Source organism: Mytilus edulis, chromosome 12 (genome assembly GCF_963676685.1).
Source record: "Mytilus edulis chromosome 12, xbMytEdul2.2, whole genome shotgun sequence".
Classification (NCBI taxonomy): domain Eukaryota; kingdom Metazoa; phylum Mollusca; class Bivalvia; order Mytilida; family Mytilidae; genus Mytilus; species Mytilus edulis.
This window is the reverse complement of record NC_092355.1, coordinates 30,423,938-30,444,169: the sequence shown is the minus strand read 5'-3', so window position 1 is coordinate 30,444,169 and position 20,232 is coordinate 30,423,938. Positions and strand designations below refer to the sequence as shown.

General features: G+C 33.0%; 2 protein-coding genes across 2 annotated transcripts; one reads left to right on the top strand and one right to left on the bottom strand.

The window, feature by feature from the left end:
• Positions 1–1,037: 1,037 nt before the first annotated feature.
• Positions 1,038–1,694, top strand: LOC139497564 (uncharacterized). The gene has a single exon (XM_071285794.1). It carries the CDS (start codon positions 1,038–1,040, stop codon positions 1,692–1,694), a length of 657 nt encoding a protein of 218 aa, XP_071141895.1.
• Positions 1,695–6,487: 4,793 nt separating this feature from the next.
• Positions 6,488–18,804, bottom strand: LOC139498232 (heat shock 70 kDa protein 12B-like). Its single transcript, XM_071286602.1, has 4 exons — positions 18,450–18,804; positions 9,530–9,748; positions 8,520–8,673; positions 6,488–7,556 (listed from the first exon to the last, which is right to left on the bottom strand). Exons 1-4 carry the CDS (start codon positions 18,762–18,764, stop codon positions 6,508–6,510), a joined length of 1,737 nt encoding a protein of 578 aa, XP_071142703.1. The 5' UTR covers positions 18,765–18,804; the 3' UTR covers positions 6,488–6,507.
• Between the last annotated feature and the right edge of the window lie 1,428 nt (positions 18,805–20,232).

Genomic DNA, 20,232 nt, shown 5'->3' with positions numbered 1-20,232 from the left:
TTTGAGATGCAAATTCAACATCGACCAGGAGTGCAACATAGGAATGCAGACGCACTTAGTCGCATTCCTTGTAAACAATGCGGTTATCATTCCGGTTTAGAAAAAGAGACTGAGACTAAAGACCAATATGACACTGTTAATGCTATCACCCGTTTTGATGATAGTAATGACAAAGATGATGACAGTGAACATCATGATTTGTCTCTAATAGAAATTCAGAAAATGATCATGACCTGAAAATAGTGACAAAATGGGTAGAAACAGACGAACGTCCGAATTACAAAAATATTTCTGATAAGGGATTTTTCTTGAGATCACTTTGGAATCAATGGAACAACTTAGAGTTAAGAGACGGACTTATTTACAGACGATTTGAAGACCCTGTAACCAAAATTGTAAAAATGCAGGCTATCATTCCTTTATCAGAACGCAAAAAGGTTTTACAATTTTCCCATGATAATAAATGTTCTGCTCATTTGGGTATCCATAAAACTTTGGCAAAAATTAGACAATCTTATTATTGGCCTGGGTTACAAAATGACGTCAGGACTTACATAAACGGATGTGACAAATGTGCAAAGCGAAAAAGTCCACAAAAGTCCAAAAGAGCTCCAATGGCTTTAGTTTAAGCTAATGGACCAATGGAAAGGATAGCTACAGATATCCTTGGTGAGTTGCCAGAAACAGAGAGTGGTAACAAATATATCTTGGTAGTTTCTGACTACTACACAAAGTGAACGGAATCTTTTGCCATGCCAAATATGGAAGCTAAGACTGTGGCTAAGATTATAGTTGAAGAAGTCATTGTAAGATTTGGTGTTCCTCATTGGATTCATTCAGATCAAGGCAGGCAATTTGAAAGCTTGTTGTTTCAAGAGATGTGTTGTATTCTAAACATTAAGAAAACAAGTACCACTCCATATCATCCAAAATCTGATGGTATGGTGGAAAGGTTTAATAAGATTCTTGCAACAATGTTAAGTTCATTTGTGGAACAGAACCAGAGAGACTGAGATGAATACATTCCTTTTGTCATGATGGCATATAGGGCATCAGAGCACGAGACGACTGGACAAACGCCAAAAAGTCTCATGTTAGGTAGGGAACTATCAACCCCTTTAGACATCATGTATGAAATGCCACCATCAGTTAAAGATATCCCTGCACATAAATGGGCTTGGGAGCTTAAAGAGAGGTTAGAACACTCCCACAGTTTTGTCAGAGGTAAAATTAAAGGGCAAATGCGAAGACAGAAACACTATCACGACCTCAAATTGTCATACCAAAATTTCAGAAAAGATGACGAGGTGTATGTTTATTTCCCAGTTAAGAAACCTGGGATGTCTTCAAAATTGACTAGTTTCTGGAAAGGTCCTTTCAAAATTCTCGACAAATATGGTGACCTTACATATAAAGTTGACTGTGGATACAGAGGGAAACCACAAGTCATACATGTCGACAGACTTAAGAAAAAGAACAAACAGACATTAAGGACAGAATCAGATAATAACACTTTTGTTCCATTAAACACTGAAAATGATACAGCTGAAAACGACCCTATAGAGACTCCTTATGTTCAAGACATTGCTGTTCATGAGTCAACGTTGCCTGTTGAAGAAACTGAGGAAAGTAGTGTTGAAGGGCGTCGTACAAGGCGAAAACCAGCTTGGATGGCAGATTATGTTGTTAAATAGATTTTGTACATTTAACTGAATTAAAATGTATATATAGTATTTCTATGTTGTAAAGTTAGTTTTAGACATGCGGGACGCATGTGTTTTTGAGGCGTGGGTTATGTGATGATTTTGTATCTAAGTTTAAATTGTTTACATTGGTTACAGTTCGGTAGAAGCCTTATTTTATATATTTTATATGATACTTTAATAAACATAGAAAAGAGTAAGATGTTTCGCGGGTAAACTTTGGGTCAGGTCAAATGAAAAGGGGTGTTCTTTAGGAAACTCAGATACTGGTAAGAAGGCACTTTGTTAGAACACCCCTTCATCAAAAATGGTACAGTTTAAATCGGGGTATATAAGCAGGAGAGATTCCTAGCTCAGGGTCGATTGTCATAAAGTCTTCGGAGACATAAGACCAAGGTACGGTACGTTTATATTCGAGATCGCTGTCTCTTATATATTAGATATTGTGTTAATATTACTAAGTGTAATAAAGAACAGGTTGGTGCCTGTTAAAAATACGGACTTGTACGTTTACAAGTTGAACCGTATTGTACCGTATAGGACAAGTGTGAGTCTGTGTGACCACCTTGTAAGTACATAATTGTACCAAGAGAACAAGGACAAGTGTGTAAACTTGTAGGGTACATTATTGTACCAGGAGGACAAGTTTGTTCCTGACCCAGGACAAATTTGTAATAGTACAAATTTGTACCATTGTATATATTTAAAGTAGAAAAGTTAATAGCTATAGATAGTTTATTTGAGACCGCAAAGAGCCGTTGTACATATTTTGGTTCATTGACGTTTATTTATGAATAAAGACTGTTTGTTATACATGTATATTTTGTAAATAGAACAATTTTGGATCCAGTATCAAACTGGTAACGGACTCATTCTAAAATAGAAACAGACACGCTAACCCGGTGTACACGTTACACTTTTTTGCGAACCCGTCTTCAGCTGAGTGGGTGATTTTTATATTACTACGCTGGCCTCAAGATAATGCAAATCGAAAAAAAAAGGGAGAAAATGTGAGTTTTGTGTCTTTCAAAGCACAAACAATATACAGAATTAATTGCAGGATTAAGACAATACCTGTTTAGAAATAGACAGATAATCATGACATTTTTTAAAAAATATCTCTTGTTTTTGAAGTTTTTGTAGTTTTGTTTTGCCTGAACAACCTGACATACACACAATAAATATAGTATTGTTGAATTATTATAACTTATGTTCAATATATGCATTGGTAACACCGGTTACTAGGATAATAATCCTGTCACGTATGAATTGGGTAAAATAAATCAGAAAAAAAGATGGAAATATGACAATTTACATGCGAAGGTTGCAACAGCATACCGACGATTAGCACGGCTCACCAGGGTTGAAGTTAAAAAGTAGATCAAACTCCATGAAAAATTGATTAAAATATAAAAAACGAAGATGTGCTTATGATTGCCAATGAGACAACTCTCCGCAAGAGACCAAAATGACACAGAAATTAACAACTATAGTTCACCTTTGTTCTGTTCGTTCAAACACAGTTATTGAGATGTTGTTGAAAATTTAACCATTTACGACAAAAAGAAAACTGTTTAGAATTTAATGCAAAGACATTTTAAAGTCTTTCGCCAAAACCTACTATCAATTTCTGCTTATCTTATGTTAAATTCCATGCAATTTCCATCTCTTCATGATCATAAACTGTAAAATACTTCTTGGTATCTTCCAAATGCCTTTATAATATCTGATTTATACGTAGTTATGAAATAACTGTAATGAGCACAAGATTCACTGAACACTTTTAAAGTTCTGATTTATCAAACATTAAAATATGAACTTTATGATCGGTAAGATTGAGATTTTTATCTAAGAGAACTTGGTTAATCTACCGGTATTAGTTGAAAATGCGGTTTTGAACTAGCTTTCAGTAGCTGCGAGTATGCGTTGTTCAATAATTTGTGTCTTAATGTTATTATTCTATGTTTCTTTTAATTTATGTGTTGTTACACCACTGTACCAATGAAGGAGGAGGTTGGATGGAGTTGCGAGGGGTGTGTGGAACGCATATCTAACTGAAATAAACCAGTTAAATTGAAACCTTAATGTCAATATAAGACCCCCTTATAAATGTCGCTTTATTTTAAGCACCTTTTGAAACATATTATGTAGAGAATCATCAATTTAAGGATATTTAATATCTTAAATAAAACTATTCTTATTACATACATGTATTTATTTTTTACTGATATTGGACGGATGATATTGCCCATTTATGAAGTATAAGTTACGATTATTTAAAAACGCTTATAAACAGCCAAATGGATGCAAAAAAGTAAAAATAGGAGTCACACATCCGATTGAATACAATAATCAGCCAAATTTTATTGATTTTGTAACATTTGTTTTAAATATGACAATCTTTTTACCCAAAATCACAAGCACCGTATCAGGACCCACCAGCACAGTATCAGGACATGAGTAAACTGAGAAAACGAAAAATTTTACTTAATTGCACGGGTTTTTCACGAAATAATTTTGTCGTTTGGCTTTGGGTATAGAAAGCGGACTCCATGAGCATTTTTGTTTTATTTTTTCATTTCTAGATTTTCTGAAAATGAGCACTTTTGTGTTACGCTTACTGAAACAGTTTAGAGGGTCAACTTTTTAATGGTTTACCTATGAACCAGCAAGAAACAAAATTGAAAAATCTCAACTGTTTCCTTCCATTTTTTATGATAGAAAACGTCAAAAATCATCATTTTCGTCTTTGTTTACATTTTTTCATTGATCACAAGCACCCGTCAGGACCGAATCACCAGCACCCGTCAGGAACGAATCACCAGCACAGAACGATTTCTCGCAGGACAACCTTACTCACCGTGAGTCTATTTACTTAAATTCCATTAATACACTTTTGAAACTAACACTGCGTAACCAAAAACTTTTCCATGTAACAGTTACCTCCCCGAACACTGTTTTTCTTGTTATTTCTTATACGTCGCAATCGTTGAAAAAAAAACGACAAATTTATTTTACCAAATTGCTCGTTATATCCTCAGGTTGATTCGATTTTGACCGGAGCTGTTTAAAAATTACATATGAGAGTTATCTAACCTTTTGTATTTGATATATGTGAAATGCATTTGTAGCTGGCAAACCATTAGTGATAGAGACCGAGGATCTGTTGGTTTGAGGTCGTTCGTCAATAAACATGAAAATGATGTTAAGGTCAAAGGTCAAGGTGGTGTTCAAATTTTTGATTTTGCCTTGTTATCACTTATTTTCAGAAATCTTGCAAGATATTGACAAAATATTTTTACAGAATTATTAGTTGCGACATGTCGTTACATGTACATTTGAGTTGAAAGGGTACAGAGACATTTAATGGGAGTTTTCTCTTAACTCATTTATCATATATAATTAAGACCTAGGGTATTTTGGATGTGAGGTCCTTGGTTGATGACCTTGACATTGAGCTTAAGGTCATAGATTTAAAATTTTGCTTTTGCCTCATATGTATACATGAAATTGCTATATGACTTGTTGTATTAGGCTGCGAAAAAGTCTAACGGAGGAGAACTTTTCTAAACCGGAAGTAGCTATGTTTTGTGCTAAATTAATGTAAAAGTTTATTGAACAATATATTTTTTAGAATCTATCATTGTCTATGTTAAGTAAACTATCAAACAATACCAGAAGTGACATTTTTCAAACCGGAAGTAAAAACTTATCTCCCTTATTTATATTTTTGTATAGAAACCATATATGTTTTTGGAATCAGCGTACAATAATCTGTCATTTGACTTTTAGGAATTTTGGTCCTTAATGATCTTCAACTTCGTACTTAATTTGGTCTTTTTAACTTTTTTGGATTCGAGCGTCACTGATGAGTCTTTTGTAAACGAAACGCGCGTCTGGCGAATATACAAAATTTAGTCCTAGTATCTATGATGAGTTTATTTACAACCACTGGGTCGATGCCACTGCAAGTGGAGATTTATTTCCCCGAGGATAACACCTGCCCAGTAGTTAGCACTATTTGTGCTGACATGAATTATCATTGATATGGTTATATTTATAAATTCACTGTTTACAAAATTTGGAATTTTTAAAAAACAAAGGCTTTTCTACCTCAGGCATAGATTACCCAAGCTGTATTTGGCACAACTTTTATGAATGTTGGTCCTTAATGCTCGTCAACTTCGTACTTTATTTGGCCTTTTCAACTTTTTTGGATTCGAGCGTCACTGATGAGTCTTTTGTAGACGAAACGCGCGTCTGGCGTATATACAAAATTTAGTCCTGGTATCTATGATGAGTTTATTTAGTCAACACGATTTTGAGGCTTTCCATGGAAACATGTTGCCGTTTTACATTTACACCAAAAGTTGAATATTCTTACGCTTTTACCTATTTTGCAATAAAATCGTTTAGTATTTAGAATAATTTGTAATTTAATTAATATAATGCTTCATTTTTTATATACATTTTATTATTTCTATTTCTGTACCTTCACATTCAGAATAGATCATCGCTTTCAAAAAATAATAATCTATAGCATCGTTATCGAAAAGGTTTGACTTACCATTATATGCAACTATTGTTAATGACTAAAAAATGCAGTTCAAGTGCTTGTTATTTAATAATAAAAAAAAAAAACAATCAGTATATAAACTAAATTTCAAATCGTCTTTGCTATAAAAAGACTGAGTATAATTATGTGTTTATTAGAAGATTTAACTGCAAATACAACCCTTCTTGACTTCACCAGAAACTAAGTAAAGAACAAATCTCCAAAAATGTGCAATAAGTTATGAATCTGTCAAATCAAATCAAAAGTTAATTGACAAGAGTTTCCTGATATTGCTTCTACTGCCTCTAAGCTCACTTCGGTGTTTCCAAATATGAACTCAACTTTCAAATTCTGTTGTTCTGAAGGGTCAGATATATCAATTTTAGCTCCACCAAGACGTGTACAACCATCTTCATCTGTGTATACTGGAGAATATTTCTCGCTGACAAATACAATAAAATCGATGGTACTTATACCTACAACTGACAAATAATTCTTTTTTACTGTCGTTCCGGGTAGAACTGTGGTATCTTTCTTCATTACCATGTCAAACGCATCTCTGCATCTCGGTTCACCATTTAATTCGACATAGTGTTCTTGATCGTGGATGTCAGAATCAAAGTTTGCTCGAACACAAATCCCATAAGTTACCCTAATCTTACGCGAAATGATGGCTTTCGGATTATGACCAAATATGACTGCACCTCTAAGTACAGTGAGACCACTTTCCTCTGGCACTATCACCCTTTGGTGTAAAAACGTTTTCCTTATTTCTGCTTGCACTACTGAGCATTCGGCGAACCCTCCTACTAAGAGTACCATTGTAACTTCTTTTGATTCTTTGCGTGTGATGATTTCTTGTATCAATGCTAAAATGTTCTTTACAGTTTTATCAAAAAGTTTTTTAAAAATATCAGCATCAAATCTCATTTTGTCTCCTCTAATGGAAATTGATTTATCATAAGGTGATGCTAATAATACAGTAGATAAGTCTTCTTTCAGATACTCCTTGCAAAGGGAATCAAGAGTAGCATAGGGTATTGCCATGTTCACCTTTCCTTGCTTAGTCGGTGTTATAGTCCTTTTTACCGTTTCGAATTCTCTAATCATGTCCAAATAAGCTTCCGGCTGCTCGCGTTTCATTGTATGAATAAGAGGGGCCCCAAATATCTTCGCTAACAATTGCATAAAATCGGCATCGACAGACGTTCCACCACAATCACCGCCTGTTGCTCTACTTATTTCCTTCAAACCACCTCCAGCTAACTTTTCATGTACAGTGATGTCTACTGTGCCACCTAAATGCAAAAGTATAAATGGTATTTCTTCATTCAAACAACAACTCGGATATTAAATTACAAGATGTGCTTTAAAAAAACTCAATCAGAGATCAAACTTATAGGTCGATGATCAAAACCTATATTCTGTATCAAATAAAAATGATAATAAAAGGCTACGACTTGACAAAATTAATGTAGAACAATTCAACCGAGAAACCTCATTTTGTACAGAACAATACACGATTATCATAATAAACAGCAACACACGACAACAACTAGATTTACATTTCGACTTTTAAGTTTAATGTTAGCGACCTTTTTTATGTCTGTAAAAGAGGGACAAAAGATACCAGAGGAACAGTCAAACTCATAAATCGAAAATAAACTGACAACGCCATGGCTAAAAATGAAAAGGACAAACAGACAAACAATAGTACACATGACACAACATAGAAAACTAAAGAATAAACAACACGAACCCCACCAAAAACTAGGGGCGATCTCAGTTGCTCCGGAAGGGTAAGCAAATCCTGCTCCACATGTCAGAATTTCATAAAATTAATGGAAAAGTTCTTTTAAAGTAGATTATATAATATTGAATTGTTTTGTTATTGAATTATTATAAATATTTTGATATGATCGTCACTGATGAGTCTTATGTAGACGAAACGCGCGTCTGGCGTACTAAATTATAACCCTGGTACCTTTGATAACTATTTAGACACCCTTATATGTTAAGGATTTTACGCGGACCCCGTGATCTTATTGGTTGTTTTTTGTGTTTCGATTGGTTGCTCATGTTGCTGTGTTTTTGATAAAATGCACAAATTACAAGTGTTAAGATCAAACGATAATTTGTTAACTTTAGACACAGAATACAATGACAGTGGGTCTTTAAAAACTAGCTTTATTTTGAATCCTCGTGATATTTCAAAGGAGTGAGTGGTTTTGTCCAAGTTTGTATAATTACGAAACACGTACCTCCAAGATCTACTATCATATATTTAGTTCCTACTTTGGCCATGGTGAAACCTGGTTCGGCACCACTTAATTTCTCTGTAGGTAGGAGTTGGCAATATATTGATGCGGCTTCCGGTTCCAGTGATATCAAAAGATGATCCTTTTGAATACCAGCCTGCCAAAGACAAAATAAACATGTTATATAGAAATAAAATATTATACTTTATAGTGATCCATATTTTTTTTCGGATTTAACTGATAGAGTTACATTATTGAGGGAGACTTTTCATTAAATGTGTAAACAACACGAGCAACATGACGGTTCGCATTATGGTCTCTGCTTTCCTTTTCGGAGCACCTAAGATAAATCCAGTTTTAATGGGATTTGTGTTGCGCGCAAACGTCTGATGTAATGGAGTCTTTTGTGGACTTTTTTGTCTTCCGGTGTTTGATAAAGCGTTGCAGGGGTGGATCCAGCCATTTTAAAAAGGGGGGTTCCCAACCCAGGACAAAGGGGGGTTCCAACTATATGCCCCCATTCAAATGCATTGATCGTCCGAAAAAGGGGGGTTCCAACCCCCGGAACCCTCCCCCTTGATCCGTCACTGCGTTTTCAATGCCCCCGTCGTCCTTGAGTTTTTATTGTCACCTTGGTATATTTGACATCTTGTTATAGTAGTGTAACAGTATTCCGCTAAATAGAACAAGGGATATGGTCCCACTGCAACATAGGTATAGACCTGCTTTATTTTTGTCAAGAATTTGTATAGTAGCACCTGTGCACTTTATTGTTGGAGCACTTGTTATTATGAATGAAAAGTTGTATTGAGTAATGCAAATTTTCTCAAACAATCCACGTTTGAGTCATTCGTGGTTTTAACTAAATATAGCATTAATGACGTTATTCCATGAAAAGAGAGGAGACAATGAATTAACTATCACAATCCCAAAGACACGTGCCGCGTGTTTCAAATCAGAGTTATTTTATTACAAGTATCTTCAACAAAAAATGTTACGAATGGAAAAAATACCTTTTCAGCACTTTTCCTCATAAACTGCTTCGAGTTATCTGTCCATATAGCTGGAACTGTTAGTACCCATTTTATGTCACTTGATATTACTCCTGTGCCCCGGCTTTCTAATGCATCCATCAAGTGGTTGACTAATGCCTTTATTGAATGCGCGAATACATCAATCGCCGGCACTGATTTTCCAGTTATATCCTCTAGTGCCATATCACCTTTTACATTCTTTAAATAAAAAAAATCGCCTATCACATTAAATTAAGATAGAAATGTATATCTAAATTAAATCACATAGAAGCATGTTGAAGCATTACAAGCAAAGCAGGTATATAGATATCCATTGTTTAAATACGTTTTTTTTAACATTAAAAAAGTGAGTCGATTTATTTGCAGAATTATCTCTTTATGTAACATGTCCCACATGGTACAAGCGATCTGTGTTAAAAAAAATGAAACCTGCCGGATTCGATAACGAACCCATATATACATGTCGAACTTATACAATTTGTCAGGAATCCGTATGCATTTATTCTATTTAAATTTCTAGATTTGACTAGAGTTTTGTTTTCCATTTTTAGACTAAATGCACAGGATTAGAGGCTCACTAGTAACGATAAAGGACATAATTTTGATAAGCGAGTAATGCACCTACTAAACAAATATAGCAGCGAAAATCTTACAAGTGTTCTTAGGTACTAAACAATTTGTATTGTTTATTATTGATATGACATAACGCTCGTCTTTCAAATACATGTAGGTAAATAAACTCAAATATTCACAAAACGTTCAGTATATATCAACAGATGACGTACTCACCGGAAACAAGTAAAATACACGGACGTCGACAAACCGTCATCTTTTAAAAATGAGCAAAAAAAGATATATACGAGTACCCATTTCTTAACAAAATGAATGAAAGTAAGCAAGGACTAATGTCAAATTGTTTTGAATATACAAAGTAATATAATAAAACATCTGTTATTCGATTTTTAAAGATGTAAAGACATAAGACATAAGACATTTTATTTCACTAAAGCCCCCTATGGGGTATGTTAGTACAACATTTTTAACAAACAATAAAAGTGTGAACATATTTACATTAGAACAACATGGTTAACAAAGGTGCAATAATAGTATATATAATTAATACAGATATTTGACAGGAAGTACAAATTATAGTAACATGATTAAGCACATGTATTAAAAGGTTTTAATAACACTTTTGCAAAATTTTGCTATTCCAGTAAGTGTAAATAAATCTGATGTATTCATCAATTCTTTAAATTTTAAAACATTAGGGTTATTACATATATTTAAAGGTAAAAATTTAGCTCTTTCATTGTTGAAAAAGGTACATTTGAATAAGTAATGAAACTCATCACCATGTTCATTAGCATTACAAAGATTACAATGTCTTTCAGTTCTATCAATATTAAAAAATCTGCCCGTTTCAATGGGCAATTTATTACTAAGGCAACGGAATTTACATAAATACATTCTTAGATCAGATGGTAACAACGATAAATATTTCTCAAAACAAAAATCAGATTTGTATATTCTGTAATTAAGACATTTTGCAGAATTCATAACATTATTACTCCAGTTCAACATAAATTTCTCACTTAAACATTTCTTGACATTCTTACTAATATTATCAGATTTAGCAATTATTTGATCATCCCACATCAAATTAAATCCACATTCATATAAAGTACTTTTAATTTCTAACAACCATTTAGAGTGATAGATACCCCTTTTACTAAGCTGATACAATATAGAATACAGTGTATATGAATTTTTTTCTCTTTTACCACACATGATACGTTGACGTGCTGCAATACTCATATCAACTAAACCATTATATGAATGTGACATAAATTCGACCAAGTCATTTAAGAAAATGGCAAACAATACAGGAGATAGATTTTCCCCTTGGCGTACACCAACATTGGATTTAAAAAAGTTTGAACAAGAGTTGCCTTGTCTCACACAAGACTTTGCATTGTTATACATACTGTTTATAATCTTAAACATTTTGCCATCAATGGTACATTTCAACAGTTTTTGCCATAAATATACTCTTCTGACAGAGTCAAAAGCTTTTCGATAGTCAACAAATACACAATACAATTTTCTACCTCTATGTAAGTATAAATCAATCAAGCATTTCAAATTAAAAATATGATCTGCCGTACTATAACCTTTTCTGAACCCTGCTTGTTCTTCACACAATAAACCAGAATTTTCTAAATATGTATGAAGCCTATTATTCAAAATGCAAGTAAATAATTTACCATAACAACTTAAAATAGTAATACCACGATAATTATCCATATCATTTGGATTACCTTTATTCTTAAATATTGGACATATATAACCTTCTGACCAACTATCAGGTATAATACCACTATGAAATACAATATTAAATATTCTTACAAAAACAGGCATTAACTTTACTGTACCATATTTCAAAAATTCATTCAATATAAGATCACCACCACATGCTTTATTATTTTTCAATGATTTGACAGCATATAATACTTCGTCTTCAGTAATATCTTGATTTAATTCAATATTATAATCAGTAATATTATTAGGTAATACAATATCATTATCATCCTGTTCATCAAGAGCATTAAGATTTTTAAAATGATCATACAATACATCCATAGCAATTTTATTTACAGCTTTGTTACCTTTTGTATCACATTTGTTCAAAAGAGACCAGTATGCTTTCGAATCAGATTTACGCAAGTTTTTCAATTTGTCTATAACAGACTTCTGATATTCTCTAAACTGCTTGTTAAGCGTACGTTTATACGCTCTACTACTAGCGATGAGATTTTCTTTTGTTTCAGCCCTTTGTAATCTCCAGTGGAGATTTTTACATTTACGATATGCTTTACGTTTGAAATAACAATCTTGATTAAAATAAGGTTTACATTTTTTTGACCTGACACCAGGTCGACCGTTCTCGGGTTTGAATTCTACAATCATGTCAGCTTTATCAGCAGCATTTTTAATAATTGAATTACAATTCAATATTACATTGTTGACAGTTTAAACATTTATATTATTGACATCTAGATTTTCAAGTTTTTCAACTAAATTATGAATATTTTCATCATTCAAATTTTCTAAAAATACATTTGCATTATTATTCTTCCATTTTGATTTATATACAACATTGCTATTATCATCATGTGACAGAGTATCAACAGATTCAAGTATTACAGAAGTATCAAAATGTATGACAACTGGACAATGAATATCACTCAAAATTGGATCAAAATTTTCAATATTGAAGTATGAAATACATTTAAATAACATAGATGACACAATAGCATAATCAATAAGTGTGTTTTTACTTGTTGTAACAGCCCCTACTAATTGATCATTACTAATTCTACCGTTAACAATATACAGATCTAAATTTTTACAAAATTCCAATAATTTGTGTCCATAATTATTTATATTCGAAATGTCCTTCGAAGAACGCTTAATTGGGATACCCAATTCGTACAGGACATTAATACTGTTCATATATTTTCTGGAATTCTCGTCGATCAGCAGGCTGTCTAGGATTGTATCATTTACAATAATAAAGTCATCATGAGTCTCTGTATGGGCATTAAAGTCCCCAAGTAGGCACACTTGGTAATTTTTATTAACAGTGATATCAATTATTTTTTCTAAAATTTCATCAAATATATCAACTGAACCATAACACTGTTTTCAGGGGGGATATATACTATCCCAAACAACAAATCACTTGGCAACAAATTCACAATAGAGAACAAATATATACATTGACTAGAGATATCAATAACTTTTACATATTTGTAAATAGAACTTTTTACAAATACTGCTATACCACCAGACTTATGTCTACATTTCTCACGTATTATAGGTGGTAGTAATTCATAACCAGATAAATGAACATCATCATATGCATCAAATTTTGATTCAGTAAAACACAATATATCATATGATGAAATAAACTCCACAAAATCGGGGATTTTACTTTTTGACACCAACCCACACACATTTAACGACAGAACTTTTAGCTGGCTTTTCACATTTTGAATTTCACAACTTTGACGATCACTTTCACTTATGAATATGGACAGATTTTCACATTTTGAATTTATTTCAACACTGCGCTCCTTTTGACTTCCTTCGCACCCCTAAAATTCTGGCAATCCTAAAGCTTTGTAATCCACGGTATCCATTCCAATTTTAAACAAGTCATCCGGACTATCAATTGTAACCTTTGAATCGTTATTTAGCGTACAATGGATCCTTCCCTCTTTTGTAAATGCTGATTTTACATTGGTCTGCTTTTTAATGTAGAAGAGTAGCTTGAATTTCAGCTTTGTAAGGTCTTCAGCTATAAAAATGTTCTTAAAACGTTCATTTTTTCTCAGCTCGGCACGATTCTTCAACAGCAGAAATCGAGGCTCACGGTGGACGAATCTAGCAATGACTTGGCGTGCTTTCCCCTCGCGCTTCGGACCAATTCTATGTATGGCGTGTATGTTGTCTGGCTTTATGACTACCCCTACCGAACCAGCAATTTCAATTAAAATATCAGTCAAGTCTTCTCCATCTGCTTCTGGAACATTAGAAATGCGTACATTTTCTCGTCTAGAGTACTGATTTAAAGAGTCATTTTCGTACAATACGTTTCTCACCTGTGCCTGCAATTTATTGATAGCTACATCATGCTTGTGAAGTCTTTCGTCCTGTTTAGAGGTTACAAGTACCTCTAGGGCCGGCAACATCAATGTTATTACTTTAACGGCCACTTTGTCCTCCCCCGTCATGCCGGTCGTTTCGGCGCTTTCTGTTTGCAAGTGTTCATTAACAGCTGTGATAGATTCATGAAAGGTTGAATCACTCTCTAATAGGTCACTACATTTACTCTTAAACGATGAAAGTATGATATCAAAACCATTTTTCTTGGCCGCGGCCATGTTGGTACTGCTTGGTCCAGGCTGATTTTTTTACCATTTTAACTTTGATTTCGTCGTTATGCTCCAAAATAATAGTTCAGGGTAAAAGAACGATGTCTATTAAACAGTTCAAGCTTTTAGTTTCTTACCGATGCGCTATGTAAGCATCACAACACTTCGGATTTTATGCACCATATTTCGTCTGCTCACACTTGTTGTAACCGGAAGTAAAAGCCTGATGTGAATTTAAACATGATTGCAATTTGGGTACTCCTCATTACCGAATCACCGAATTACCGATAGTTTGGATGTTGGTACCTCAGAAATCAGAATATAAATGCAAGTGAAGAAACATGGTGGTCTTACCGAATTTCATGCGATAATGACTTTTATATGTTTAGACATATTCATTCTGCAATCAAACCGCATAAAGCATGGACAATTGCGAAACAATTTCCCGAACTTCGTGTCTCCGCCAAGTATGTTATTGACTTATGTTCGGTAGTACGTTATGAAGATGAACATTTACTTTGCGACAAATGTGGAAAGTTCTTCTTGAATATCGTTGAACACTTACTGGCATCCTGTGATTTCATTCAAGACAAAAGAGATGATCTATGGCAAGACATTATTAACATTAATCCCATTCAGTTCAGTGTTTTATGGAGTTTTTTTTTGTAGAAATACATGTTTTTGAATAATATAAGAAACAAGTCTAAATGTCCGGAATAAGAAATACATAAATTGGTCCGACTTTTTACACGTTCACATCTTTCCGAATCAACTTGACTTACACAGAAATATTTGCCACTCGTCTTTACTCAGAGAACGATTCACTCATAAATGCATCACTTAAAAAGTGGTAAATGTATTATTTGTCTAGTATCTCGGATCCGTTCAATTACACTTAAAAGTAATACACTTAAAAGTAAAAAAAAAACAAAAAAAAAACATTACCACCTCCCTTTGCCAAATACACATTGGAGAAGAAATACAACTTGAACAAACAGAAAAGATAGAAATATCGTGATCCCTAATATGTCCTCAGTTCTTCTTCGTCTGTAAGCACGCTGCTGCAGCCTACGTTTTCTAATGCCTAATCGAGACATCTTTAGTATCTTTAAACTACTGCAAATCATCAAAATGGCTTTCATAAAGAAGCAACCACTTAACTTCCAAAAAAGGGGAAAGGGGCTATTTTGTTTATTTATCTGAGTCAGAAGTTTTTCCGCGCAAACGTTTTATTCCGGGTTTTTTTTTTTTCGATGCTGGTATTTTTTATTTTTTTCCCCCAACATTTAACACTATAATGTATGGGCAAACTCTTGATTCAGATTTTTTTTTATCATGCATCTGTAGAATCAGATTAATTTTCCAATTGAGGTTCGGAAGCGCTTCATTCTAAAAATGTACGCACGGTCAACGCTTTTACAACCCTATAAAGTTACAAAAAGAAGCATTCAATACTTATAATTACATTTTTTAGCTATGATCATAAAAACACGAATTTTATATATTTTATAATTAAATTCACCTGTGCACTTTATTGTTGGGGCACGTGTTATAATGAGTGAAAAGTTGTATTGAGCAATGCAACTGCTTACGGAATAACACGTGATGTGCAGTTAGCCAATCAGAATAAAATATTATAATGAAACATACATCTAATGTAATTATTACGTAATGAACATTTAAATGACATCGAGTTTACAAGTGTGAACAAATCCTATGTACAGGTAATTAAACAAGGTGTATAGATGGGAACAAATTTAATGTGAAACCAATGTCCAGTATATTAAACTAATTGTAAACAAGTTTAGTTTTCATGGAGTTTGGTGTGAACACGGCCTTAATTGTTTTGAGTTACAATTTATGATTAAAATCAGCTAAGACCTATCGAAACAACATCTAACTCAAAACATTTAACAACAGGTTTAGATATTTGGATGATATATTGGCTATCAATAATGACGACTTCAGTATTTACACTAAAGAGATGTATCCGATTGGATTTTAGTTTTTCAGAAATTGTGTATCATTTCACAGCGACATAATACTGTTTCTTTATAATTGGTCGTCCCTTATTCTATTGATTTTGTTTTTACATTGTATCATAGATCAAATGTATTCGTTTAGTGTATGTTCCCTAGTGTTAATATGTCTTTTGATTGAGTGGAGTCATTTCTATCGACATTTTTTAGTGTGTCTTTCTATGTCGTGATGTTCCACTATTGTATAGGATAAGGGTAAAGGCTTGGTACCATTAAGGTACATTCATGGTATACCGCCATCTTGGATTGTACAATCACAGTACAAAATCGGTCTAGTTATTTTCCCAAATCAGCAAATTTTGGAACAGATTTGCAATTTAATGGTTAAACTGTTTATTGATATAAAGAAAACTTGTTGATTTATTGTATTAACAAATATATACATGTATCTTTTTGGTTCTTAAAATCATTTTTTTTTCCTAATGAGCCATTTAAGGGGAGATAACTCTTTTAGTACCAAATTTATACTAGGCTAATATGGATTTTTTTTATTTTTACTTGTGGCAAGAAAACAAGTTCGGTGACACCATGTTTTCTTTTTTTTTTCTTAAAACATATTATGAAATCTATCTTCTCACAATTTATTTCAAAATTCTATCTCATAGATTTTTTTTATGCACTCTTATGTGTTTTTTCATAAACAAACTAACCAAAATTAGGCAATTTTTAACGACTCATAGCTTGAAAAATAGCACGGTGACCCATACTTTTGAAATCTTCATTTTGGCAAATTTTAAGAAAATTTTGTCTCAAAAAACATTTACTTATGATCTACCTTAAAACGTTTAAACCCGCCGCAATTGCTTGCAAGTACTCTGTAGTTTTCGTTTGTTGCTGCGGTTCAAAAGTGTTACTCGTTTCTCGTTTTTTTATATAAACAAGACCGTTGTTTTTCCTGTTTGAACAGTTTTACACTAATATTTGTTGGGGCCTTTTCTAGCTTGCTGTTCGCTGTGAGCCAAGGCTCCGTGTTGGAGACCGTACTTTGACCTATAATGGTTTACTTTTATAAATTGTGACTTGAGTGGAGAGTTGTCTCATTGGCACTGATACCTAATCTTCCTTTATCTATTGACTTATCAAAATTGATACAAATAGAAATACATATAAAAAAAACACTGATTGGACGTGGTGAGGTACATGTATATCCTAACAACAAAAATACAATAAGTAAAGACCTGAAAGGGCTCGCAGTAAGTAACTTACTGACAGCTAGTTCAAAGCCACTAACAGCTAATAAAAAAAAATCATGCATTTCACACTAAAACCAGTTATAATACGTGTTAAATTTTTCTCATCTGTTTTATTATAGTTTGATACTAAACCCTTATTAAACCCTTAAGGGGAGGGATTGTGCTTGATTTACATATGATAAAGACATAATCTTACAATGAGTTTAATTGAGGTCTTGAGCTAGCATGTCAGTAACTGCTAGTAGTCCTTTGTTAATTTTTGTGTCATTGTCATTTTGCATAGTTTCTTTTTTTACCTATTAATACATCGAACTCGGGCGTCTTTTAAACTGAGTTCTACTGTGTTTATTAATGTGTGTTACTTTATTCTGCATTGGCTTGAAGTATAAGGGGAAGTTGAGAACATATTTAACCCCGCCGCATTTTTGCGCCTGTCCCGAGTCATGAGTCTCTGACATTTGTTACTCTGGTATGCTTTTTAGTTTTAGCTCATTTATATGTTTAGGAGTTTAGTAAAATGTCCATTTTCACTGAACCAGTAAACATTTTTTATTTAGGGGCCAGCTGAGACCAAATCTGAGAGTACTCGCAGTTACTGACAGCTAGTTCAAAGCTACTAACAACTAATAAACCCACTAACAACTTTTAAAGTTTACATTAATGAAATGATGTCAATCTTTTCGTTTCAACATCGATGATCCTATCATGTTTCATTGATTAAAATTACCTTATTATTGTGCAAACTCATTTTAAATCTATGGAAATAATAGTAATCTTCCTGCTCTCCATCCATTACTAGTTCCGCATACTTGTTCTCAGCTTCATAACCGAAGGAGTCAAATTCTTTATTGGAATTCAACAAGAGGCAAGTTGGAGTTTTCAGGGACAAAAGTTGTCTACCACCGGCGTTCCAGGCTTGGTTAGCATGTATCTTTAGAGGGTCCGTTTTATACGTGTCCCTCATGGAAAATGCGTATCCGGAATAGGTTGTCCCGAAATCAATAGCTGCCACTAACAAGTAATCATCATCTTTTTCAGCCATTACAAGTATATTATGTAATCAGCAATTAAGGTTTTTCGGTTGAAACTACAAATAAAGATCCACAAGTGATTATTTTTAAATGAACGTAAAGCAAGCTTACAACGAAAATAAAGGGTTATTTCTTTATGAATTTGCATTCATCTTGTGTCATCGTTACAAGCAAAAACCTTTGGCATTTCAATTTTTAAAATCTGTCATAGACTCATGGCTTTATTATCCAGCTCTGAACACCATATCTTCAAAGATTATAAGATACTGTCTAAAGGGGAATAATCCCTACATGAAATATTGATTACTCCCATATTTACTTTTTTTCCGAGTGCATGCAATAACTGTTCAGAATAATGAGTATTTAATTGTGTTGTGTTGAAAACATTTTGTTCTTTTTTCATTGTTATAACAAAAATCATTGTATAAAATTAAAAACCCGCAAGGGACCATAATTAGATTAATAAAGTATTCTTAATAATTTGTATTCTTCTTATTATTATAGTTTCAAATCGATTTCCCACTCAGCCAGTTATCTTATTTTTTTAATTTTTTTTTGTTACAACTGTTACACATATCAATTCGATTTGCCACAGGGCGGGCCATTCAATTCCCCTAAAGGAAATAAGATGAGTGTAGGTCCGTTATTGAAATTTTAGAAATTAGTTAATTCAGTGTTAAAAATTCATGAATTATTTTTATACGTACGATTTATGTATTGCTGAAACGAAAGCAAACAAACAACCCAAAAATATTCGAATTAAAATCGTTTATTAATTCGCGTCTTTTGATTTCGTATAACATTTTTTTCATTATTAATTTAGAAGTTATTGAATATAGGGTAAACTCGAATGAAACGGTAAATAAAGATTTGCTTGCGATGTATACAATTTTGGCTTTATTGTCTATCGTCGAAATCAATCAATTAAATATTTGGTAACTTTATTATTACATCTAATAAAATAATTCTGTGACAAATAAAGGATATCTCAAGGAATTTTATAGAATGCAAATAACAAACAATAGTTGCGTGTAATTATAATTTTATAAAGAATAAAAGATTAGTTATAAATACTCGTTCTTGACGAAATGTTTGTGAGGCGTGTATCCACCCTCAATTTAAACGAGTCTAAATATAATCATAAATGTCTTACAATCTCAAGGCTTTTTTGCCGCATCATTACATATTCTATGTTGATAAATTTCATTAATTGACCTATAATAGATGTCTGAACGTTTTTGTGTTGTTAGCATGCTGTCTTGACCTTATTATGCCACAACCTTTATAATCCATACATCTATTTGTTTGCATTCCTCCTGTCAATGTGTAGGATATATATTACATGTTGCTTTTAAGTTCAACAAAATTATGGAATAGATCCAATCTAATTAAAATATAGATCTCTGATTTCGTTATACTACATACGAGTCATATGTAGTATAACGAAATCAGAGATCTATATCTTAATTATATAATTAG